At 34.4% G+C, this 26,455-nt stretch overlaps 1 protein-coding gene across 1 annotated transcript; it reads left to right on the forward strand.

Moving 5' to 3' along the window:
• The first annotated feature begins 606 nt into the window (after positions 1 to 606).
• On the forward strand, positions 607 to 20,800 carry LOC123194890 (villin-4-like). Its single transcript, XM_044608386.1, has 24 exons — positions 607 to 991; positions 2,372 to 2,494; positions 2,706 to 2,805; positions 10,806 to 10,874; positions 10,967 to 11,203; positions 11,308 to 11,485; positions 11,565 to 11,697; positions 12,164 to 12,326; positions 12,419 to 12,566; positions 12,700 to 12,800; positions 13,620 to 13,775; positions 14,832 to 14,900; positions 14,999 to 15,067; positions 15,175 to 15,312; positions 16,565 to 16,693; positions 17,001 to 17,148; positions 17,301 to 17,311; positions 17,567 to 17,707; positions 18,017 to 18,142; positions 18,218 to 18,283; positions 19,126 to 19,450; positions 19,791 to 19,993; positions 20,068 to 20,268; positions 20,372 to 20,800. The coding sequence occupies exons 2-23, from the start codon at positions 2,439 to 2,441 to the stop codon at positions 20,179 to 20,181; spliced, it is 2,880 nt and encodes a 959-aa protein (XP_044464321.1). The 5' UTR covers positions 607 to 991; positions 2,372 to 2,438; the 3' UTR covers positions 20,182 to 20,268; positions 20,372 to 20,800.
• Positions 20,801 to 26,455: the final 5,655 nt, after the last annotated feature.

Consider the following 26,455-nt stretch of genomic DNA (forward strand, 5'->3'; position numbering starts at 1 on the left):
AATTACAACATGGGTTGTGTTTTCTCTCTTATTTATTCTGAGTTCACCTAATTAAGAAATTTAATTAAAAAAATGACAATTGAGAAATATAATAAATAAACATTTAAAAAATAAAATGAAACATGGGATGTTCTCAATTTTCCCTCATTTTATTCTCAGTCCAATCCTCACAATGCGGAAGTCAGCTCTCTAATCAACCATACACTGTATTTTCTTTTATACGATATTTTCTTTATTGTATTTATTATTTATTTTTACCTTTTCCAATCTGTTTTTGTTTTGTTGTTTTAACGTTTTAATCTCTGATTGTGTTCTTGATCACATTCCATATTACCCTCAATCCAAACACTGCAAAAAAGTTTTTTTTTACCAAACTGTAAAACAAAAGTTTATAAAGAAAGATTTTGAAGTCGAGATTTGGATCGAATCTGTCTATTAAGGTATTTTATAAATTTATTTTCAATTTGTTTATTTGCATTTTTTAGAACTATTTACCTGTTTCTGGTTTTGTTCTTGAATTTGTTTGAATGTATAGCAATATGATATTTTTCTATATTTTTATTGATTAAATTATAAATAATTTTAAAGATTTTACTTTCGCATTTATGAAGTTAAACGTGCCTTAAAAAAAAAAAAAAAATTGATTTTGAATAAATAAATATAATATAAACCGAATCATTCATGAGATTTAACCAAAGAAAATTGGTTTAGCAGTATTAAGATAGGAAAATGAATAATAATTAGATGCAAATAAGAGGATTGATGTGGTGTTGCCGTTAGTGATAAGCACGCCTGGCAACTCGTCATCATTCTTCCCTCCAATCTCGCTCCACCTTTTCTCCTCTCTTTGGCCCCACTATATTTCTCTCCCTCTCTGTCACCCTTTACTTTCCCATTTCCCCTTTCAATTTTATGTCATTTTACTTATACTGAATCTGCCTTCTTGCCGCTTTTCTCTCTCTCTTTCTTTCCCCATTTTGTCGATTTTCAGGTAATGATTCTTCTGTTTTTGTGTTTTCGCACCCTGTTTTTTGGCATCTGAGTAGTGGTTATGTTTTGTAAAACTGTGTTTGTTTTATTAAAATTTGTGAGAATTTTGATCTGATTTCAGTATTTTTGCAGTGTTGGGATTAGAATTTTAGTGATCCGCTTGCCCATTTGCTTGTTTATTTCGATGTAAATGCATTGCTTTCTATACCTTGGGATTTTGTATTTCTTTTTTAATTATTCTTTTTTTTCTTCAATTTCAGTGGATTTATGTCTGTACTGTACAATGTGCATTCCGGGTTTTTTGTATGTAGAAGAGATTATTAATTTTACTCTTTATGTATATTGAATATTTTGTTTGTAGTTTAGATGAGTTTCATTTTCTTGGTATGGAGTGTCATTTATTTGCGTGCCTGTATTTGTAATTTTTACTACTTGTCATTTATTGGATTAGTTATTGATTGTTACACCACCATGTGAGGTTGCCCTGACATTAAATATAACAACAATTGCTAAGACCATTTTAGATGGGCACAAAGTTATTTAGCTATAATGGAATTGGCTGAAACAGTAGATGTAGATGGAGTTAATTGGCAACTCTTAGGAAGCTCTGTTTTGGCTTCTCTTTGCTTCTGGACTGAAAATGGATAATACTCTAGTACCAAGGTGGAATTTCAAGAATTGCTCTTATAGTTGGGTGTGTTACCTGGTCTGCTGTTGATGTAGTTCTATGTTGCTCTGTGAATCGAACTATTTCAACAAAGAATCTTGGGGTTTGAAGGACTTTGGATTGTGAGTATGCAATGTCTTACTATGCTGCAAGTCTTGAAAATGAGTTTGTGATTATGGTTCATCCCTTCACAGGCTTTCTGTAAATGTTAATTACTTCTCTTTGTATATAGGTTGATAATAAATTTTACTGCTAATCAAGTGTGGAAGTAATTGAATTAAACCCAATTATATCACATTTCTTAAGGTAAAGTTGTAACTTAATTATACATAAAATTCAAATTGTTTCTGCAAGTTTTTATTAGGAGTGTTCTGTGCAGCATGCTTTGTTTTAGAAAGATGTTTCTTCGGCAATGTGTACTTGTTGGGGGAATAGATAGACGTAAGCATACATATGGGTTTATTAATTCGATAATTTTTCTTCTGCCATTTCAGTATTATAATGATTGACATCAAATTCTCTTTTGTGTATGCCTGTGAGCTCAGCTACTGCACCTTTTAGTGTCCTTGTATAAATTTTCTTACCTGGAAAAAAGAGAAAGTATGAAAATATGGTTTCTCAGCTACAACTTGTCGTCTGAGTTTTTTCCAAGAATTGCTATGCTGATTCTGCTTCCTATTTTATTTATCTTTATGGGTGTCACTTATTTTACAGGTTACCTCTATTCCTATCTTTGAGCTAGAGTTGTGGAAAATCAAATAGTTAAAACTACAAGATTTTTATGGCTGTTTCCATGAGAGATTTAGATTCAGCTTTCCAGGGAGCTGGACAAAAAGCGTATCCTTTTCTGCTGAAATACATCGCCAAAATCGTCATAATCAACAAATTAAGTTTCTTTAGCTATAATAATCTAGAGGATCCATATTTTCAATATGGCTAAAAAAGTTGTATAGATGATAATTAAATGCATGCGGAATGTGGTTATCTTTGATACATAGCATTTTGAATTGATCTTGTACATCTAGTATTCTCCTTGAAAATATTACAGTGGTATTGAAATATGGCGGATTGAAAATTTTAAGCCTGTTCCTGTGCCAAAAGCTACCTGTGGGAATTTTTTCACTGGAGATTCCTACGTGATTTTGAAGGTAAGTGGTTTTGTTTATGTTTGTGTTCCTCACATTTTTCTATGCCATAAAGATCCAGTACAAGAAATATGAACTCAGTCTCAGTCTTGTTTAGTGTTTTTGTGTCTTCAATATGGTCTGCTGCTCCACAATTGTGTCTTTTCTTTCAATCATCAGTAACACTTTCTTTTTGTTCCATTATGTATTCAAATTTGTTGTGCTCAAACTATATCAAACGTTTATTTAATGTTTAAAACTGTATTATTCATGCTTACCTGCAGAGCTGTAGTTATAACAGACATTTTTTTATGGTAAATGCTGTAGTTATTCATTGTTTTGGCCTATAGGCATGTATTTTATTGTTTTATTTGGGTAATAATGTAATGCCATGGCTAGTGCTTGCAAATCCATGTTTTTATATCTGAGTTTGTGTGGTATAAGATGTCTTTGTGCAGTAAAACTGATTCTAAGCATATACCTATGCCTAGTACCTTTTCCCTATTCCGTAAATTTGTACCATCAGAAAGGGAACAATATAGTAGAACTTTAAAACATCCTGTTATCCTATAGCTGATATCTTGACAGTTTGTCTTAGCATAACTTAAATTTTCTCCTCATCAGGTACTTAAAAGTTTGTCATTGCCTTTTCCCCAGGTTTATGTCATTTTTAATTCAAACTTTTTATTTATACTGGAAATTCTAAAAGCAGAGACAGTTTTGATCTGTGATCGTTTCCATTAATTTCTTTTTGTAGTACAGTAATCAAAACTCTTAACCACTGGCTGCTGATATGTGTTGTTTCTTCCTGGCGTTGTTAGATGATGACATTATTTCTGCCAGGCCTTGACAGATTAGACTGAACTTCTAAAATGCCATCCGATTATTTTGATTTTTCCGTTTCATCTTAATAGAATCTAGAATTCAAAAAACTTAATGGGTCAAAATATAACACAATTATCATGTCTAGCATTTATGTTTTTTGGCTATATGTGGTGCCTTGCATCATGAGAAATTGTTGTATGTCCTCTTATTCTACTAGATTTAGCAACTGCTGTACATCTCTTTTGTTGGGTCCATCTGGTGAGTTCAAGTAGAGCTTATTAAAGTAGATCTTATGTAGAAAATAGGGTTTGATAAAAAGGTTGTTGGTTGATTGGATATGTCTAATGGTAAACTATCAACAAGGGTTTCATCAAAAAGGAAGGATAAACTGAAAATTATAAAATAGGATGGGGACATTTCAAAACTTTAATATTGCTCCAAAAGAGCTTAATGGAAAAGCTTAAATAAGTATTAGACATAAAACAACACATATAGTTTGCAACCAAGTGACACAAAGGATATTGTTAGGCACTTTTGATGAAATAAGTTCTTTTGGCCAATGTATGAGTCCAAATAAACAAACACTTAGTCATCAAATTTATGATTTGAAGAGCTGGATCTTTTGGAAAAAACAACAGCTAAATACACTTTCAGTGGCTTTAAATTTTAGATGATTTTGTTTTTTCAAATATTATTTCCTTGTGAGCCTTCTGGGTGGTATGCTGTAAATTATATCACAGTGACAAGTTGGTTTTATTAGATATGGCCTAGTTGATTTCATATAAAAAATTTGTTGTTCTTTGATCTTTAAACTCTTTTACCCAAACTAACATATTCTCAGTAGAAAGTTATTTTGTTTTTGCACTTTGTCCTTAAAAAAAAAAAAAACGGAAGAAAATGTAGGAATTCAAAACCTGAAGAAAGCTAAATCAGTTTTATCAAAGGAAAACCCTGACCCAATGTTTGTTAAGAGACACGAACCAACGGTATAAGAAAAGATTGTTTATGCCACACTAAAAAAAAAATTGAGGTTTTGAGTGATAAGTCAGATTAGAATGCCACAAGAATAATCTTGATAAGTTCTTCAAGTTCTCAAAAGAATCAAAGATAAAAGTCCCTCCAATATTATGATGAGAACAAACGCAGACAATAAATTGAATGTAGCAGCAGATATTGAAACAGAGTATTGACTGGAAAATGGGCAATGGAAATGCTTCTTTATTAATCTGAATTATCAACAAAAGTTACCATAACTCCCATAATTCAACCAAATCTCCAAAACAGAAAATAGCAACAAATGAAAACAACAAAAAACAAAACACTCTGGCAATTTGATAGGCCAAGACTCTTCAATACAAAGGCTTTTGGTTGTTGCAAGTGGGGTTACAAGTAGGGGTGCTAGAGGCTTCTTGATTTTTCTCCATGTTTCTAGCTTCTTCTCAGGTCTTCTCAAGAATGTTAGGTGCCTCTTGATTCTTTTGAATTTTCCCTATAAATTCATTTCCAACTTCTCTTTTCTTTAATTCTACCTCGTCATTCTGTTCTTCTTTTTTCTTTAATTTAGCTTTTGCCTCCTTGTTTTGCTTTAATCTAGTTCTAGCTTCTTCAGCTCCTACCTCTTTGCATCTTTTCCTTATTTTGTGCCTGCGAAAGTAGACTCTTGTGATGAGTGCTATAGACAACCCCCGCTTGGGGCCTCGAGCCTCACCTTATACTCAAGGTGGAACTCGGGAAATTATTGCAAATTTCAAAGTAGTCTTCCCACATATTTTCACAAGGAGGCAGATTGGCCCATTTTACGACTCCCACCTTTATAATTTGATAAGGTCTATAAAATCGAGGGCTTAGTTTCTCATTTGGCTTTTTGGCCAAATTTTGAAACTTATATGGTTGTAGTTTGAGAAAAACCATCTTGCCAGGTTGATCATGAATTTCCCTTCTTTTTGAATTCACATATTTTCTCATGCGGTCTTAGGCACAATGTAAGTGCTTTTTGAGTTCAGTCAATATCTGATCTTGTGTTTGCCATTGAGCTGCAAGCTCATCTACCTTCGAATTGGCAGGGTCACATTGAAGTAACGTGGGAGGCTCCCTACCATATAAGGCCTTGAAAGGAGTCATACTTGCTGAACTATGTTATGTGGTGCTATATTAATATTCAGCCCAAGTGAGCTAGTGAACCCAGCCCTTGGGTTGTCAAACATAGAAACAACGTAGATAAATCTGTAAACTTTTGTTGACGACTTTTGTTTAGCCATTTGTTTGCGGTGGTAGGTGTTGCTAAATTTTAGAGTGGTACCCACATTTCAAAACAACTTAGTCCAATAAAGATGTTGTTTTGATCAGAAACTATGGACTGAGGGTATCTGTGAGGTCCGAATACTTCAGCTACTTCTTTTGTTGTGTAAGGGTGGTGGAGGGGCATCAAATGATTGCATTTGCTGAGGCAATCTATTACGACAAAAATTGTATCTCCTTTTTTTGTTTTTGGACGGCCTCTAATGAAATCCATGGACACGTCATCCCATACTTTGTTCGGAATAGGCAAGGGTTGTAGTAAAGTCCCAAGGCTCATGGCTTGGTACTTGTTTCGGGACACATTTCACAACTTTCCATAAAATGGCGTATAGCAACCTTTATTCCCATCCAATAAAATACTGCAATGATGCGCTTGTAAGTTCTAAATAACCTAGTGTCCACCGAATGAAGTGGAGTGAAATTCGATTAGAATGATAGAGATGAGAGAGGAGAGAGGAGAGAGGAGTGAGAAGTTAAGGCCAATTGCCCTATGTACAGTGAAGTGCCATTTTTCATAGAAAAATTACCGTGGCTTTGTGGATCCTTCAACAGATCTTGAATGACTCCTTGATAGAGTGTATTAGCATAATCCTCTATATTCGTGGTCTCCCTATCAGCCTATTAACTGATTGAAAAGGTAGTAAGGTTGACAAAATCCCCTGGTTTTTTGGACAATGCATTTGTAGCCTTGTTGTCATTGATTGGCTTATAGAAGAGCTCGAAGTCGAACCCAAACAATTTAATTATCCATTTTTGTTAATCGTCATTTACAATGGTCTGCTCCATGAGATGTTTTAGGCTTTTCTAATCCATATAGATCATGGAACATTGCCAAAGTAAATAGTGCCTCCATTTTTGTAATGCAAAAACAGTGGCCATTAGTTCTCATTCGTAAACCGATTTGGCTCAAGCTCCTGGTGATAGCACTTGACTCATGTATGAAATCAGTCGTCCTTCTTGCATCATAACCACCCTAAGACCTATACCTAAACCATTTGTCTTTATGACAAATGGTTTTGAAAAATTAGGCATCGCTAGGACTAGTACTATTGTCATTACTTGTTTTAACTCTTGAAATACATTGTTAGCCTCCTTGCTCCATATGAATGAATTTTTCTTTAAAAGATTGGTTAACAGCTCCGTTATCCTCCCATAGCCTCTAACAAAGCGGCGGTAATAGCTTGTTAGTCCCAAAAATCCTTGTAATTCTTTGATGTCTCTTGGCTATGACCAATCTACCATGCATTGGATCTTCTTTGGGTTGCTCGCGACACCTTCTGTGGATATGGTGTGCCTCAAGTACTCCAATTGGCGGACGGCGAATGGACCTTTTTTTCTGTTGACCATCAACTGATGTTGAGGTAGTATATTGAAAATCTCCTATAGGTGCGTATAATGACTGTCCATGGTTCGGTTGTACACTAAAATATCTTTAAAAAAAACTAGAATAAATTGTTGTAACTTCTCCCAAAAAATTTCGTTCATAAGATCCTGAAAAGTTGCAGGGGCATTAGTTAATCAGAAGGGCATTATGAGAAATTCTTAATAGCCATTATGTGTCTGGAATGCAATTTTCTTAAATTTAGATTCAAGGACTCTTATTTGTGATATTTAAACTTGAGATCTAATTTGCTAAATATAGTGACATTACCCAATTCATCTAATAATACATCAATTGTAGGTATAGGAAACTTATTTGATATTGTGAGTTTGTTGAGAGCCCAGTAATCCACATAGAAGTGCCATCCTCCATCATTTTTTTGTACTAGTAAAATAGGACTAATGTTGGGGTAGATAATTCCTACTTGCGACGTCTTTTTAACTAATCCTTCAACTTCATATTTTTGGTGGTGCGGGCATTGGTACGGTCGTAAATTAGGAGATTGAGCCCCTTCCACCAATTGGATTGCATGGTCATTTGGCTGCTTCGGTGGGAGGCTCGTAGGTTCCTTAAATAGATGCTTGTAATTTTCTAGAAGAGAAACTACTGATTCGTCGACAACCTAGGTACTCTCGAAAGCTATTGTGCCTTCTAATCTTGCAAACTCTAGCTAATATTTGGTTTCTTTTGCCTTTATCGATTTCTATATTCCCTTCATAGTGGTTTCCATTGTGATCAATGAGGGATCCCTTTAAAGAAGGACTTGTTTCCCCTGCCATTCGAAATGTATGGTTTAGGTCTTCCAATTACTACAAACTTCTCTGAGGGTCGACAACCAATCAATACCCAATATGACGTTCACATTTCCTAAGTTGAAAGGAAAGAAATCCTGGGTCAGTTGAACCTTTGATAATGTCTGAGGGTTATTTCGACAAATTTCTGCCCTTTTAATACTCCATCCATCCCCCAAAATTACTTTAAAGTTTTTTGGCTGATTGGAAGTTGCAAAAGTTTTGCCAAACTTTGGGTGATGAAGCTATGGATAGCTCCACAGTTGATAGGGACGATAACTAGCTCTCCTCAAATTTTCATGGTTCTTGGGAGTCAAAACTAGCCACCAAACTTTGAGATAATTCAATAGCCTTGTCTTCCACCACAGGAGTCTCCTCTACTTCTGAGACTGAGTTTTCTTCCCTATTGTCATCATCTTGGCACAAAAGTATCCTTAGTTGTTTGATTCGACAAATGTGGTTGGGTCTGTAATTTTCATCGCAACGGTCTTGCGCCATTTTGGCTTGGAATTTGGTTGGTGATAGTTGCTTGAACTTGTTTTGCAGTGTTGGTTGTTGGTTGGTGGGTGAGTTTTTGATTGGGAGATTTTGTTGAGGCAAAGCAATGGGTTGGTGAGCAATTTGTGTGGCGTTTAGGTTAGATGAAGGGCTTGGTGAATTTGGGAGAGGGTTGGGAAGAGTCATTGGGGGTAAGGTAGCAGGTGGACTTAGGTTGGGCCTCATAATTGCGTTAACTGTGTTTTGGGGTGTGTTTAGGCTGTGTGGGTGGAGAGTAGTTGGGATTTGGGCTTGGGCTTGTGGATTGAAATTGTGAGTATGACTTGGATTGAAAGATTGGTATATTAGGTGAGCGGATAATGGGCTAATGGAAGCATTGGACTTGGTTTGTGAGGTCTTAGGCTGAGTTGATCCCATTTTTGCTGTTGGATCTAGGGGACCCAATCCATTGAGTGCCCAATTTCAAGCTTTTACGCACAGGGAGAGGTGCATTAGGGCATCTAAAGACGTCACCCTGAACATGTGAATTTCGGCTTAAACCTTGTCCCTCAATCCTGCCATATAAACTTCGGTTAGCCATTCTTTTGTCGTCCTTGGAACCTCCACCCCAAGCTTTCAAACCTTTCTCTATATTCGATCACAATGTCGGTTTGCCTAAGATTGATTAACTCCTCCTGTGGTGATCAGAGCTGGAGAGAGTTGAATCACCGAAACTCGCTCCGCTTCATTGATTCCCTTCATTCGAAAGTAATGTTCCACCTTAGCTAGCCACCCGTGAGGATCTTCGCCATTGAATAGTAGCAATTCGAGTTGTTGGCCATGCTGCTCTTTGTGGGTTGGTAACTCCATCATGATCAAAGTTGGTGGTTGTTGGGCGTGTGAATTCTCTCCAATTGTTATTCTGATACCCTGCTGAAATTGTTGTTGAACAATGTTTGGAGAAAATGTTTCTGATCCCCCTTCTTTTTATTGAAGTAGTGATTAAGGGTTGTTGATCGTCAAAGAGTGCACCACTGCTCTGTCTTTCCCCTTGCTACCTTCATCATATATTGACATATTTCATACATGTAGTTGTCTAGGGCGTCAAAATGACATTCAGTTTTGCTGACTTTCATAGTTATTTCTTCCATCTTATGGTCCATGTGAGCCATGCATTCCATTACGTTTCTGTATCCTTGCTTCAATTTCTCTATTCTCCTTTCCGTTATGGTCGCCACCATTTGCGGGAAACGTCGGCTTTGATACCAATTTGATGAGAACAAACACAGACAATGAATTGAATGTAGCAACAAAAATTGAAAGAGAGTATTGACTAGAAAATGGGCAATGGAAATGCTTCTTTATTAATCTCAATTAGCAACAAAAGTTACCACAACTCCCAGAATTCAACCATATCTCCAAAACAAAAAAATAGCAACAAATGAAGACAACAAAAAACAAAACACTCTGGCAATTCGAGAGGCCAGGACCCTCCAATACAAAGACTAATCTCTGATAATTTTCTCCATGCCTTTCTTCCTTCCTCATCACCTCCTTTTATGCTGCTTGGTTACCAACCATCGGGAATGCTAGAATCTTCTGGTTGCTGCAAGTGGGGGTGCTGGAGGCTCCTTGCTTTTTCTCCATGTTTCCGGTTTCTTCTCTGGTCTTCTCAAGAATTCCAGGTGCCTCTTGATTCTTCTGAATTTTCCCTATAAATTCATCTACAACTTCTCCTCTTTTCTTCAATTCTGCCTCTTCATTCTGTTGTTCTCTTTTCTTCAATTCAGCTTCTGCCAATTTAGCTTCTGCCTCCGCATTTTGCTTTAATCCAGTTCTAGCTTCTTCAGCTCCTACCTCCTTGCATCTTTTCCTTATTTTGTGCCTGCAAGAGTAGACTCTTGTGATGAGTGCTTTATCATATTATAACCCAAATTGATAATAATCTGCTGCTGCAAAATATTTTTTTATTTAGTAAGGGAAGTTTAGAATGACAGACACTGGAGCTTGTGACTTGAGTAATTTTTTATTTTCTTTTCTCATTAACCCAACTGTTTGGAAAAGACAGTTGTAGCAAATCTAACATGGCTGTTTGTATAGGATATCCTGGACCTGGGTAAAACTCTGGAATTGCTTTTTACTTCCAAAGAAGTCTTTGGCATTTCGTTAATTGCCTCATTTTGAATGGTCAATGCCCTCCACTGTTGTCAATTTAGTTTATTACACTTAATTTTTACCCTTCTCTTGTGTAGACAACTGCCTCAAAAAGTGGTGCCTTACATCATGATATCCATTATTGGCTTGGTAAAGATACCTCCCAGGCAAGTCCTTGTTAATATTTAAGTCTAGTTTTTGTGCTAATAATATCTTGGCATATAATTGTGATTTCATGACTAGCACTGTGTTAAAATAGGATGAAGCAGGTACGGCTGCCATCAAAACAGTTGAATTGGATGCAGCACTTGGAGGACGTGCTGTTCAGTATCGTGAAGTACAGGGCCATGAGACTGAAAAGTTCTTATCTTATTTTAAACCATGTATCATACCTCAAGAAGGTGGTGTTGCATCCGGTTTTAAACATGCTGAGGCTGAAGAACATTCAACACGTTTATTTGTTTGCAGAGGAAAGCACGTTGTTCATGTGAAAGAGGCAAGTCTATTAGCATAGCTTGTGTTCTAATTAGATACTATTCCTTGAAGACTATCTATATGTGGTTTCTCTTCGTGAAAATAGTTTCTTCCTTGCTGTGACAGGTTCCTTTTGCTCGATCATCTCTCAGTCATGATGATATATTTATTCTAGATACTCAGTCTAAGATATTTCAATTTAATGGTTCCAATTCATCTATTCAAGAGAGAGCAAAGGCTCTTGAAGTTGTACAGTACATTAAAGATACTTATCATGATGGAAAGTGTGAAGTAGCTGCCATTGGTAAATTTCTGGATTTAAAGTTCAAAGTTGACCCTCAAAATGGCTCTTTGTTGAGCCTAATGGTTTACCTTTTATGTAGAGGATGGAAAGTTGATGGCTGATGCTGAAACTGGAGAATTTTGGGGTCTCTTTGGTGGCTTTGCTCCATTGCCCAGGAAAACAGCCATTGATGAGGATAATACTCCTGAGTCTCATACTACTAAGCTATACTGGTAATTATGATTTTGTTTGCCCTTTCCTTTTTAACAGCAAATTTGGTGGATCTCTTTGGTGATGATGTCTTTTTATTTCTATCTGAGGTTGTACTTTAACATAAATATAAATATTTGTGTTTGCATTTGTGTATTTATCTACATCCAATTTATTTTTTCTGAATTTTTTGAAGTCATTTTATAGAATTTGGAAGATATATTTCTGTAATATGGATATATTTTTATTTATATGTTAAAAAAAAGCATGAATTGTACATATTGCATCTCACTTTCTAATTTCAATAACTTCTCCATAAAATATGCTATAAAATCTTTTTCTTTTTATATATTCAGAAAAAAAGTTGCATAAATGATGAAAATCAGATATAGTAGTATGCACTTAGTGAATTAAATTCTTATATTTAAAAATTTGTTATCAGACTTGATAGTGCTTTAGTTCTGACAGAAACATATTGTCTTTTTTAAGTGTTAACAAGGGGCAGGCTGAACTTGTTGAAGCTGACTCCTTAGCAAGGGAGTTGTTAGAGACAAACAAGTGCTATCTTCTAGATTGTGGCATAGAAATTTTTGTGTGGATGGGGAGAACTACATCTCTTGAAGAAAGAAAAAGTGCCAGTGGAGCTGCAGAAGTAATATGCAATCCTTTTTTTCAATATGTTTTGCTAAATCTTGGTAGACATACCAAATTGACTCTCATATTACTTCTGATTTCTCTGAACAGGAGTTACTCCAGAGTGTTGATCGAGCAAAATCTCACATAATTCGTGTAATTGAGGGATTTGAGACAGTTATGTTTCGATCAAAGTTTGATTCCTGGCCACAGACAACTAATGTGACTGTCTCTGAAGATGGTAGAGGCAAAGTTGCTGGTAAGTTCATGAATATTCTCCAAATGCTTTTGCCCTGCCGATATGAAATATTCCAGAGATTAGAACTATTATATTTTCTCATATTCATTGTCTAGAGACTCTTGTCATTGTTTTCTTTTCATGGATTTTGCAGCTCTTTTAAAACGTCAGGGGGTTAATGTCCGGGGTTTGTTGAAAGCTGAGCCTGTTAAAGAGGAACCTCAACCGTTCATTGATTGCACTGGAAATCTGCAGGTGTTTAGCTAACAGTATTATGTTTACATACAGTACTCTATTAGATTGGCTGACATCATTGGATTTGTTCTTATATTCATTTCCCCCCCACCCCCAGCCCATTTTTCCCATTTAATTTACATTTCTATATAATTTCACCAACTTCAGAAGAGAAAGTTACCATCTTATCCTATTACTATTTCCATCTTATATATGGTTTTGCAACAGAAATTGTGCGAGACATTGTTCTTGTGAAATATCTTTTGTTACTTTCCATGTCTCCTTTCGTTACTGTAATAAGAAATGTAAGCAGAGAAAGACTGAAGGCAGGAGAATAGTGGTCTAGTAGATATGTTGCTTGTCTAAAGAATGCTCTAGAATTAATTTTGGACTTCATATGAGCTCTACAAAATTTGTAGAAGCCTTAACGTAGGGGTTTAAAACATTATGTGAGAAATGTATCAGGAGTGCTAAATGAAATATATGGGCAAAATCAAAGGAACATGAAAAAATTACAGTTACATTTCTAGAAGTTCCTAGGTGTTTGATAAAATAAAATTCCTTACCTAAAATATATAAGTTCTTATGTTGCCTAAGATTAATTTATAGCAACTAGATTCTCTCCCTTCTTTGGGATCTTTTTTGATATATTCTAGAAAATGTAGGCCAAATTTGAAGTTGACCGTGTATGATTTTGTTGATTTTCTCTTCCTGGTTGCTCAGGTCTGGCGTGTAAACGGTCAGACTTCAGGATCTTTTATGATATATTCTAGAAAATGTAGGTCAAATTTGAAGTTGACTCTGTATGATTTTGTGGATTTTCCCTTCCTGGTTGCACAGGTCTGGCGTGTAAATGGTCAGGAAAGGATTCTCATTCCTGCTGCTGATCAGTCAAAATTTTACAGTGGGGATTGCTTTATTTTCCAGTATTCATTTCCTGGAGAAGATAATGAGGAATACCTTATTGGAACTTGGTTTGGGAAGCAGAGTGTGGAGGTGATTTTTTTTTCTTTTTGTGCTACATTTCCTTTTGTAATTATTTTCTTGCTGAAATTGTCTCCAATCTCTCGTCACCTTCACCACCACTAGCACTCACGTGGTAGATTAATGGCACCAAACATTTAGTCAGTTTCTTACATCATTTATAGATCATTGAATCCAAGAACTCTAATGTTTGAGATTGCATCAAATTCATGTCATTTTCTAGATACATTAATTACGCTGCTTGATTTAGGGGTCTATAACTAGTAATAATTGAGCTTCCGTAAATGTTCCTTGGAAAAGTATTTAATAAATCTCAACAATGTTTATTCCATTAATGTGAAATTCTGCTGTCAAGGAGCCGTTTAGAAATCTTTATCATTTCCTTAATTTATTTATTTACTCTTACCATTGGTGTAATCTCGCATAATGAATGTTTCGGTGATTCTGGCAGTCTGCAATTTCTCTATCTAATTGATAGGTTTCTTTTGTAATTTTGGATGGTTATTATCTGAATAATTCTTTCCCGGTTATCAATTGGAGTTGGACACTATTCTTTTATTAAGCAATTATTGTTTGTCAAAACCGGTTAATTATAATTTCTCTTGTGATAATGTTAGAAACTAAAATTTCAACTACATGTTTTGCTCAATCTTTTGATTGACAGTGTTGGAGTTCTTTTTAATGATACTGAATTTGAATGAGTTATTCCTTTTTGGTATTCATGTTGTCACTAGATGAACTTAAGAATTCTAACAAAATGGTACTCCAAATTTTAGATACATAATCAGAATAGAACATTTATGGTACTCCCATACATAGTATATTGCTGAAGCCAGCTTTAATTGCTGTGCACAAACAGTCTGTGATTCATTGTTTTTGTAGGATTTTTCTTTATATCTTTTGTTCTTTCTTTAACGACATGGATTCATATATATATCTGTGTGTGTGCATAGGTGAACAAATCAAAACAAACACAGAGATGCACAAATATAAATTAATTTATTTATGATCTAACTGTCTTGCATTTGTTAGATTATATACTTACTACTTTTTTCTTTTCGATTATAGGAAGATAGAGCTACTGCTAATTCACTGGCAAGTAAGATGGTTGAGTCAATGAAGTTTCTGCCTGCCCAGGTAATTTTCTTTGATTTGTGATTGTTTTATTAAGTTGATGAAGTTATTTGTCTTTGCTATGTCTCATTATTCTTATGTATGCTGCTATTGGTTTCTAGGCTCGCATTTATGAAGGACATGAACCGATTCAGTTCTTTACAATTTTTCAGAGCTTCATTGTTTTTAAGGTTTGTCAGATTTTGATTGAAAACCTTAATTTTCATCATTGAAAATTCATAATTTGGTTTTTATTGTTCTTGTGACTATAAAAATGAACCAATATTAAATATAACAGGGCGGTCTTAGTGATGGATACAAGAATCTCATTGCAGAGAAGGAAATCCCAGATGAGACATGCAAAGAAGATGGTGTTGCTCTATTTCGGGTTCAGGGTTCTGGACCTGATAATATGCAATCTATACAAGTTGAAGCTGTAAGTTATCCTTTTCTCTAAGTTGTCTATGTCTTCTGGAACTGATTGGGAAATGTGTTTATGTCGCAGCTCTTTCCCCTCTTAGTTACTTTTTTCAGACACACATTAGATTTCTTCTTTTTCTTCTGGTTTTCATAGCAAGTAGATGGCTGTGTAACCTTCTGCTTTTTACATAACTTACTTACATGTGCATGAGTCCTGCAAGATTTGAATGCGTTTTGACTGTGAACCCTATTATTCTCAAATATCTTTGTTTATCTTTTAATTATCTGTAAAGTCACAATGATGTTACAATTGAGTGTTTGAAGTGAAAAATAAAACACTACATATTCAAATTTATTGGAGTCTGTTATGGGTACTGAATCCAGTTGATGTTCAGAAGTTGTGCTTTTATTAGAACCCAAAATCTTTAATTGATTTTGGTTGTAGATAAATTCTTCGCATTTGTCGTAAATGCTTTAAAGCATTTTGTTCGTTTGTGTTTGCATTTTGATTTTTAAAAGCTATTATATATTTGAGAAAATTTTTCTTTCATTTCTTAGGTCCTTAATGACAAGTTTGCAATGATTGGCTGAACCTAATGGTATAATCCTCCAAGTCATTATATTTGAGAATTTTTTATTAACTTTCCTTGTGCAAGTTATCATGGTGTCTTTGTTCGTTTCCTTACAGGAACACATGAAACGGATTCCATGTTGAATAATTTTGTTTCTGGCTTCACATATGCACTTCCATGTATTGTTGCATGGGGCCACTGTCTTGCAGAGGAAAAATTAAATTCTGTTGAAGCCTGCTAGAGTGTTAATTTTTAAGATAGGGTATTATTGAACTTTTGTTGTTAATTTCATATGAATACAATGTGAGGTGTGTGGAGGATAACTCCAAAATAACCAATTTCCAGACTTTCACTTTCAGTTTCTTATTCTCTAACCTATTCCTGGCTGAGACCTACAGTTTTTGAAGCTTGTTCGAATTTCATTGTGTCGACTAAACAATTATTTATGAGCTGAGCATGTGCAGTTGTTATCTTTGACTGACAAATGTTTTGCAATATTATCTGACTCAGTTTTTCCTCATTAGTGACTCTTAATTTCAATAGCATTGCAAAAATAATTATTTTATAAAAGTAAAATGTGTCATTGGAATTGATTTTACTCTTATTAATTGTTATATAATTTGGAACTGCTGGTTCTGTTGCTGAATTGTAAATTGTAATCTGAATTGTTACTAAATATTTCTTAACTTCAATCAGGTTGCATCATCATTGAATTCCTCATACTGTTACATATTACATAATGATTCCACTGTCTTTGCGTGGGCTGGAAGCCTTACAACCTTGGAGAACCAAGAAATTGTTGAGCGTCAGCTTGATCTGATAAAGGTATATTATATATTTTTGTTTGGGAAGTTTATTTCAGTTTGTACACAGCTTTTCAAATGTTATCTGGCAAAATTTTTTAAAATTTTTTGAACATGAAGTTAAAGAAAGCTGCAAAATTGTTTATAGGGACCAAAGCACTCTGTGAATCTCTTTAAATTCAAATTTTTAGTTGGGAGTACTTTGATTCCTGCTGAATAAATAAATTGATGCATTAGGATATTCATATTTCTTGTCTTCTTTTTTTTTTTTTTTTCCAAGTCAGGGCTCTTTGATTATATATTTCTCACATTTTGTTGATTTTGTGCAGCCGAATATACAGAGCAAGCCGCAAAAGGAAGGTACAGAGTCTGAACATTTTTGGGAATTATTAGGAGGAAAGTCTGAATATGGAAGTCAAAAAATTTTAAGAGAGGCTGAAAGTGATCCTCACCTATTTTCTTGCACATTCTCAAAAGGTATGGTTTCGTATCTCTGTTGATAGTAAAAAAAATTCTATCTATTTCCAGTTCTCTTATGTTGTTAATATAAAAATCTAATTCTTTTTGTTTTTATTTTTTTTCCTTTTTCATGGGTGTTGATTACTGCCAAAATCCATGCTGATCTGCAGGAAATCTGAAGGTAATGTGAAAACTGACGTCATAACTTGAAGTTCACTCAGTTTTGCTAATTAATAAGATTTGATCATTTTAGGAAAGGTTCATTTTTATGCATTTTACATTCATGTGTCCTGTTGTTGTGGCTTGATTATTCTCTTTGTTTTTAATTGGTGAGTTATTTGACATCATACCTTACAATGTTCACTTGAATGAAGAGCAATATTATATTTGCATTGTTATTTTCAACATGGCTTTAAGTTAAAAGTCGTTGCTGCAGGTGATAGAGATCTATAACTTTGCCCAGGACGATTTAATGACTGAAGATATATTCATCCTGGATTGTCACTCAGAGATCTTTGTCTGGGTTGGGAAACAAGTTGACACTAAAACAAAATTGCAGGCTCTGACCATTGGTGAGGTAAGGTTAAGTGGCCCTTGGGTGTTATCAACAGTAGCACTTTGGTTCTTAGGGTGCAACTTGCATCATACTTCTTAGGAATGTGTTTTTGGTCTGTGCAAATAACTCATTTTATGGGTGCTAACATCTGGTTTTTGTAATTTACATCCTAAAACCTTTATGAAATGCCAACTTACCTGACCATAGAAACTGTTCAAATTGACTTAGGGCTGTGATAATGGTTTGCTGTCCATATTTAGGGTCTTTATGATTCTTAATTGTAAGCTTGCTTTTCACTTGCTTATCTTCTCTGATTCGGTCTCTTTACAGAAATTTCTTGAGCATGATTTCCTTTTGGAAAAATTATCTCCTGAAATTCCAATATATATCATCATGGAAGGCAGTGAACCACCTTTCTTCACACGATTCTTTACATGGGACTCTGCTAAATCTAATGTAAGTGGCTTTATTTGAAATTAATTGTTTTAACTCTGAACTTTTCTTGGGATTTAACGTTTTAGTTTGGTGCAGATGCATGGAAACTCATTTCAAAGAAAACTAGCAATAGTGAAGCATGGTGTTACTTCATTAGTAGATGTAAGAATTTTATCTCTCTTTCAGTTAAACTTCTTTCTTGTCTGGAGTTTGAATTATCACTTTCCTATTGTCCATGCACATTTTGAACTTTGAATTCTTACTGTCCTATCTAACTGCTTTACATCCTTTTGTCTATATGTCTATTATACTTTCACCCTTTTGTGTATATGTCAATTATGCTTTCACCTTTAAGTGTTAGATGTTAATTCAATCTTATTGAAGAAATTTTCGCTTGGCAACATATTTTGTTCAAAGTTTATGAAGTTCCGTTAAGAGAAAATATAAGAAAGTAATCTTGAAAACATTTGAAGGAGATCAGTGGATGCAGTTTTTGAAGTTAATGCTTTGACATTTGATCTTAGTTGTTGTGGTAAATTGAAGAACCTCAAAATATCTTCATCAGTTACATAATAGATGCTTGTTCAAGCTTCTTCTTGTTATACGTGTCCAACATTAAAAATTTATGTTGCCTTGAATAGGGATGGATAAACACAGAAGTCGTGAAATGATCAAAGTGGACATAAAGTTTGCCTTGCACCTTTGAACTTAATATTTTCCATAGAAGACTTATATGCTGTTTTGACAAGTAAATTATAAACTGAACAGTTGAGAAATGATTGAAGTGGACATAAAACTGGCTTTGCACTTTCCAAGTTTAATATCTTATTTGTTAAAACTTGAATTGTTTAGCATAACATAGTGAGCTATATGATACACTGTTGACTTATTTTATGTTTGACCAATTTGCATGTGTGGGTTTTCATATTCAAGTTTTTGGTTCTAATGGCATATATTTCTGCCTGAGCTATTTTTCTGATAATATATATATGATGCATGATCAGAAACCCAAACGCAGAACTCCTGTATCATATGGAGGAAGGTCTACTATGCCAGACAAATCACAGCAGCGTTCTAGAAGCGTGTCTTTCAGCCCGGATCGAGTTCGTGTGAGGGGTAGGTCTCCTGCTTTCAATGCACTAGCTGCTAATTTTGAGAACCCTGGTAATAGGAACCTTTCAACTCCACCCCCAATGGTTCGGAAGATCTATCCTAAATCTGTGACAGAGTCGAAATTGGCTTCCAAATCTTCTGCAATAGCTGCCCTCAGTACTTCTTTTGAAAAATCGCCACCGACGCGAGAATTTCTTATACCAAAAATTGTAAAAGGTATGCATTGATGAAGTACCTTAAAGGTAGTTATTTTTTGTTAAGTCCTTTTTAAGAAACTTTAGATTTAACTTAAATAGTGAAAAAAGATGAAGTTACCAAAATAAGCAATAGACCACCATGAATTTAAAAAGCTGAGGGGGTGACCACCCCATTCAGGGACAATAAAAATAAAATATTTTTGGTTGAAACTGCATTTGTCCACAATTTTCGCTTTCTTCCTTTCTCAAGAGCAAAAAAGTTTTCTGAGTCATGAATCACTTAATCTTGCTAGTTCAATTCCTATTGTACATTTCTTATACACCACTAAGATTGAAAAAATTTTCTGTCATGGTTTTAGCAAGCCCTCGGTCAGTTGAGTCAAAACTGGAAACGAACTCTAAGGAGGATGATATGAGCAACAGAATAGGGTCCCTCACTATACAAGAAGATGTGAAAGAGGGTGAAGTTGACGATGACGAAGGTCTCCCAGTTTATCCTTACGAGCGCCTGAAGATATCATCAGAGGATCCTGTGACAGAAATTGATGTGACTAAGCGAGAGGTATGATATTAAAACATTTCTTCATGTCACATCTTTGATTTTGTTCTTACAGTTTTTGCACTCAATGAGTGCAGACTTATCTGTCATCAGAGGAATTCAAGGAGAAATTTGGAATGGCAAAAGCTGCTTTCTATAAGTTGCCGAAATGGAAACAGAACAAACTTAAAATGGCCCTTCAATTGTTCTAAAATCTGCTCATTGCAACTACAATCTCGTCAGCACCCTGCTTTCAAGGTTGCAGCCTTGCAGGTGGAAGAAAGCTTGCTTGCAAATCTGTACAAATTCTTTTCTTTTACGATAAGCTTGTCTTGAGTGTCCTTTAATCATAATTCCAAACATAACCCTATTTACCTCACTTTTCTTTCTTTCTACGTGCAGTCAACAAACGTAATTTCTCAGGTTTGAAAGGGACAGCACAGTGCATTTTTAGCTGCTTCTGCTCCCAAGAAGCTTGTTTTCTTGATTGATGATCAAACTCAGATTTTTTTTCCTCACTTGATGGTTTGCATGTCTAGCATTTCTATTTTTTTATTTTATTTTTTCATTTGGGTGGAGTTAGCCAGTTTGTTATTCCTTATGATTACAGGTTTGTTGTGAGCTTGCATTTTTGTTACTCATTTTCAAATTTTCTTGAAAAAAGGATCAATTTCAATGATAGTCATTAGGGGGCTTGGAAATGCCAGACGATTTAGGTTGGTTGTACTGTACAACTGAGGATGGAAATGTGTACAGCAGTGTAAAAACTAGTCCACTGGTTATTTTATTTTTTCCTGATAATAAAAGTGTGATTTTTTTGGTTGCCTTCTATTTTTCAATATGAACTTTCAGTTTAACTGTTCCCAGAAAAAGGGCGTTAACCCTGTAAAAAATGTTTTTATTGATACATGAATTATTAGAATATTTACGGTAAAAGTTATGATACAATGTTTATAACATTGAACTGATAGGGATTTGTATCATCTAATTGCTTTAACAGAAGTTCAATTTTGTTATGAAAATAATACAGATTGGGATATCATAATTAAGTATTTATAAAAGTTCATCTTAGTATTTATTATTAGGCCAAAGGATTATTTCCCACCGATGTTGTGCTGTATTCCTAAGTTCTTCCTTTTTAACTTTGATAATTTCAAATACCTATTTATGAACAGTTAAAATTAATGATAGTAAGGGTAAAATCGTTATTTTCTCTGTAATATTAAAAATAAACTAAATATAATCTCTTTTTGTCCCTCTAAATTTTAAAAACTAAAAGTTTTTTTCAGTCTAAATTTTAAAAAATGACAGTTTCCCCATAGGGTTTCGTTTCGAGATCTCCGATGTCATCTCTGGTATCATTGTCAGTGACCTCTTCCTTCCAAAGCTTAATCTCCCTCTAGCGGTCTCTCTCATCTCATTTGGATGTTTGATCGACGTCGGAGGATCCATAGAACGACAAAGCTCTTTGTCTCCTTCGTCTTCGTCTTTCACAGCTCCTTCAACGCCTATTGGATGTCCAAATAAGTGGAGGGAGACTGTCGGAGGGAGAGGAAACTTCGGGACAAAGAGGCCATCGACAATGGAGTCGAAGATCTCGAAACGAAACTCTAGTGGGAAACTATCATTTTTTAAAACTTAGGTTGGGGAAAACTTTTAGTTTTTAGAGTTTAGAGGGCTAAAAGAGATAAAAATTTAAGGAGTTAGAGTTTCGTTAATTTTAACTGCTCATAGGTGGGTATTGGAGATTATCAAAGTTAAAGGGGAAAAACTTGAGGATACAGCATACCTTGGGTGGGAAATAGTCCTTTAGCCTTATTATTATCATTTAAAAATATTGATTAATTGAGGAATGCTATGTGTATTTATAATGTATATCATAATAAAATCAATTCTTGTTGGGAAAATCTCAAGTTTTCATTAGTATAGATGAGAAGCACAATTTATTCCATGCTTACTGATTTATAGGTTAATGCAGGCATCCAAAATTAACTATTCTTACAGTATTAACAAACGCTCATCATCTTTCCTTATCATACTCATTGCAGGGAATATGGATTATGTTATTTATTTTTTCATATCATTTTGTAAGAAGATAAAGAATGAAAGCACTTACAAATGATTGGTTAAGGCTTTAACCTCTCGCTTGAGAATCAATCTAAGGTAGAAACATATTCATATAATAATGAATGGTGAAAACTAAAATTCATGGATTGCCTTAAACATCCAAGACAATCATGACATTCGATATTTGATAGCATTAGCTAGAAAAATGAAACAAGCAAACACCTCTTTATGTGATGCGTAATCATATGAAAATAAGAGCAAAATTTAAAAAGAGCATTATGATGATCAACATACAGAGGGACCTTCCATATTAGCGAAAGAGGATCACTATTATGCACTAGTTAATGTGGAACCATAATGTGCCCTAAAAGAAGATAAAAGTGTAGGGTTTTCAGGCGCCACAACTGGCAGCACAACAGAATTTAAAATTTTAAAATAAAACAATCCTGCAAACCCTAACCAGGATAATTGTTTTAAACATAAGATTTATGAAGCATGCAAAACACTCATGGAGTGTTTTAGATTTTATAACTACATTGGTGGTTCCTTCAAATTTCACATGGCTAGGGAAAGAACGCTATCCAATGCTTACAAGGCAGTACCTTTGTATCTACGAGGGGCATGAACAAGAAAGAGGGAATCCTGACATAAAGGCTACTAGGGATCTTGATTGAATGTACTTGTTCACAACAAAAAGAGAGAGCATATAAAGTAGCTAGGGTTCTTCATGTTTTTGTGTTGTTTTTTTATTTCTCAAGCTCACACTTTATTTTATATGTATAGGTGTCTAAGCACTCCTATCATTATTATCCGTGCCCTTGTTCATTGCAATGTCAAGATTACAGACGTTTCCAGAATAACTATTTAATATGTACAAAGGGTTCCTATGATCAGTCATTTGATCTCTTTGTCATAGTTCTACCATTCTAAAGACATGTTATTCACATTATCATATAATTAAACACATATAAATAGAATAACAATAAATCTTTTTATTAATAATTAATATAAAATTACATCCGCAAATGTCAAATACAATTGGCTCTAGTACACTTAACCTAACAATCTCCTACTTGCACTATAGGCGACTTATATGTCTAAAGGCAAATTTGGTACATGCTTATCATTCTTCTTTTGCAACAGAGGCTTTGTCAATAAGTCAGCCAAATTGTCATTTGTATCAATATTTGCTATCTATATATCACCCCATTGAATAATCTCTCAAGTTAGATGATATCTTCTGAGTATGTGCTTGGACTTTTGATGAGACTATGATTCCTTTGCCTGAGTAATCACTCCATTGTTGTTGCAATGAAGCTCAATTAGTTTGACAATACTCAAAGCCATTCCAAGTTCAGTCACAAACTTTTTGATCCATGCAACCTTTTTTGCTACTTCTGAAAGGGCAATGTACTCGAACTCTATTGTAGAATTAGCCACTATACTTTGCTTAGAGCTTTTCCAACTAACTACACCACCATTTAAATAAAACACAAACCCTAAATGAGACTTTTAATCATCTCAATCAGTTTAGAAACTTGAGTCACTGTAGCTTCTAACAGTGAGTTTAGATTTCTGTCGATAAACCAATAATGCATCCTTAGTCCTTTTCAAGTACTTCAAGATGTCTTGACAACCATCCAATGTTTTTTATTTAGATCAGATTGATATTCACTACAAATGCTTAAGGTGTATGAGACATTAATCCTCGTACATAATATGATGTACATGATTGATCCTATAGTTGAGACATATGAGATCTTTCTTATCTTATCTTTCTTAGATTATGCACTTGGACACATATCTTTTGAAAGATATACACCATGGGACATGGGTAGAAATCCTTTCTTAGATTCTTCCATATATAATCTAGTCAATAACTTGTTTATTTACGTGCTTTGACATAGACCCAACAATTTATGTTGTTTATCTTAGTAAATTTTAATCCCAAAAATGTAGGATGTTTCTCTTAAGTCTTTCATGGAGAAACACTTAGATTACCAAACCTTTATCGATTGCAAGTTTGGTATGTCATTTCTAATAATTAAGATGTCATCGACAAACTATACTAGAAATACAATTATGCTCCCACTAACCTTTTTATAAACATACGGTTCATCTTCATTTTTGATGAATCCAAACTCTCAAACAGCTTCATCAAAATGAATATTCCAACTTCTCAAAGTCTACTTAAGTCCATAAATGGATTTTTACAATTTGCATGCTTTATCTCCCTATGTAACAAGAACGAAATAATCGAGTTGCACTATATAAATGTACTCTTAATGTTCAAAAAGGTAGTCTTGACATCCATCTAGAAGATTTCATAGTCATATAATACAGTTATAACAAGTATAATCCTAATAGACTTGAGCATAGCAATTGCCATACTTATGAGTGAAACCTTTGATAACCAATTGTGCTTTCTAGGTATACATGTTACTTTCTATGTCAGTTTTCCTTTTGAAAATTCATTTGCACTCTATAACTTTTAGTCTTTCAAGTGCATCCACTAGAGTCCATACTTGGTTTTGATACGTGAAGTCTATTTTAGATTTCATGGCAGCTAATCATTTATAAGAATCTGGACTCAAAACAACCTCATTATAGGTCTTAGGTTCGTTATCGTGGATAACCAGTACATCACCGTGTTGAGCTAAGAGAAAACCAAATCTCTTTGGCTCATGATGTATTGTGTAGAACTTCGTAACTCTTGTGTGTGTTAAGGTTGTTTCACTTGGAGTAGAGGAACTTTCTTATCCTGATCAACCATCTATGATGACACATCTAACATCTATGGTATCTTGTGGTATAGGAACTTTATCGAGTTCCACCCTCCTCTCACTAGTTGTTTTGAGAATAAATTCATTCTGAAGGAACACATTGATATGAGTAACAAAGACTTTTTACTGCTCTAAATGGTAGAATCAATATCCTTTGAGTACCCCACAAAGATACACTTTCTAAACTTAGCGTTCAACTTGTTTGAAACTAATTTTTTGACATAAGCTTCACAACTCCAAATCCTCAAGTTATATGGATTAGGCTTTTGTCCAGTCCACAACTCGTATAAAATTTTGTCTACTGATTTAGATTTGACATGGTTTAGTGTATAAACAACAGTTTTTAGGGCATGACCCTAGAAAGATATGAGTAGATTGATAAAATTTATCATAGACTTAACCATTTTTATCAAGGTTCTATTCCTCTGCTTAGATACACTATTATACTGTGGTATATGAAGATGAGTGAGTTGAGGTACCATCACATTTTCCTTCAGGTATTCTTTGAATTCAGCACTTAGATATTTACCTCCATGACCATTTATAGGATTTTAATTTGTTTCCCAAGTTGTTTTTCTATCTCTTTCTTGAATTATTTGAATTTATCAAAACTTTTAGACTTGTGTTTCATAAAAAACACAAGCCATATCTACTAAAGTCATCAGTAAAAGTGATGAAGTAAACTTTCCCATATTTGTTATGCACTATCATGGGCCTACTTATGTTATTGTGTATGATCCTTAACGGTTCAGTCGCCCTTTCATTTTGTCTGGTAAAGGGTGCTTTTGCTATCTTACCCAATAGATATAATTCACATTCATCATATGACTGAAAACCAAATTATTGCAAGACTCTTTGTTCAAGAAGTCTTGATGTATGTTTCAGTCCTATGTTGCCTAGCTTGTAATGCCACAAATACGTGGTATTTAGATAATTCAATTTTGGTCGTTTATTATTTTTCACATTGAAAATTTCATTATCCAACTTTAGAATATATAAACCATTATGCAATTCAACTGTTCCATAAAGAATATTATTTAAGATGATAATTATAATACCACTGACAATAAAAAATAACTATCCCTCTTTGTCTAAAATAGACATAGAAACGAAGTTTCTAGAAACAGATGGTACATAATAACAATTTTTTAGTTCTAAAACTAGCGTAGTGGGCAATATAAGATAATAAATCCCTATGATTAATATAGCGACGTGTACTCCATTTCCAACATATAAGTCAACCTTTCATTTGATGAGCAATTTACTTTATTATAGTCCTTACATATAAAAAAAAAATGAAATCCACATCTTGTGTCTACAACCCAGTATGAGCAAGATGAATAGTTTATCTCAATGACAAACATACCTGAAGTAAAGCTTCAATTGCCTTCTTCTTCTTGTTCTTTAGAAAGGTCTTACATGTCTTCTTTAGTGACCTGCCTTGCCACAATATAAGCAGACAACATTTCTTTTCCCCACGCCATCTGTAGGTTAGGTAGCAGTATCAGATGCTTAGGCTTCAACCACAAGTAGATTAGTCAAAGCTACCTTTTATACTTCTTGTTCAGTCTGCCTAAACATGTATAACAACTCCTTAAGAGTTTTCTCTTTTTTGTTTAAGTTAAAATTCATAATG

This window comes from Mangifera indica, chromosome 13 (genome assembly GCF_011075055.1).
Source record: "Mangifera indica cultivar Alphonso chromosome 13, CATAS_Mindica_2.1, whole genome shotgun sequence".
Classification (NCBI taxonomy): Eukaryota; Viridiplantae; Streptophyta; class Magnoliopsida; order Sapindales; family Anacardiaceae; genus Mangifera; species Mangifera indica.

Coding starts and splice junctions, on each gene's coding strand:
- LOC123194890 (XM_044608386.1), top strand. CDS start 2,439: ATGGCTGTTTCCATGAGAGATTTAGATTCAGCTTTCCAGGGAGCTGGA. Junction 19,451..19,790: donor TATACCAAAAATTGTAAAAG/GTATGCATTGAT, acceptor TCATGGTTTTAG/CAAGCCCTCGGTCAGTTGAG. Junction 19,994..20,067: donor TTGATGTGACTAAGCGAGAG/GTATGATATTAA, acceptor CAATGAGTGCAG/ACTTATCTGTCATCAGAGGA.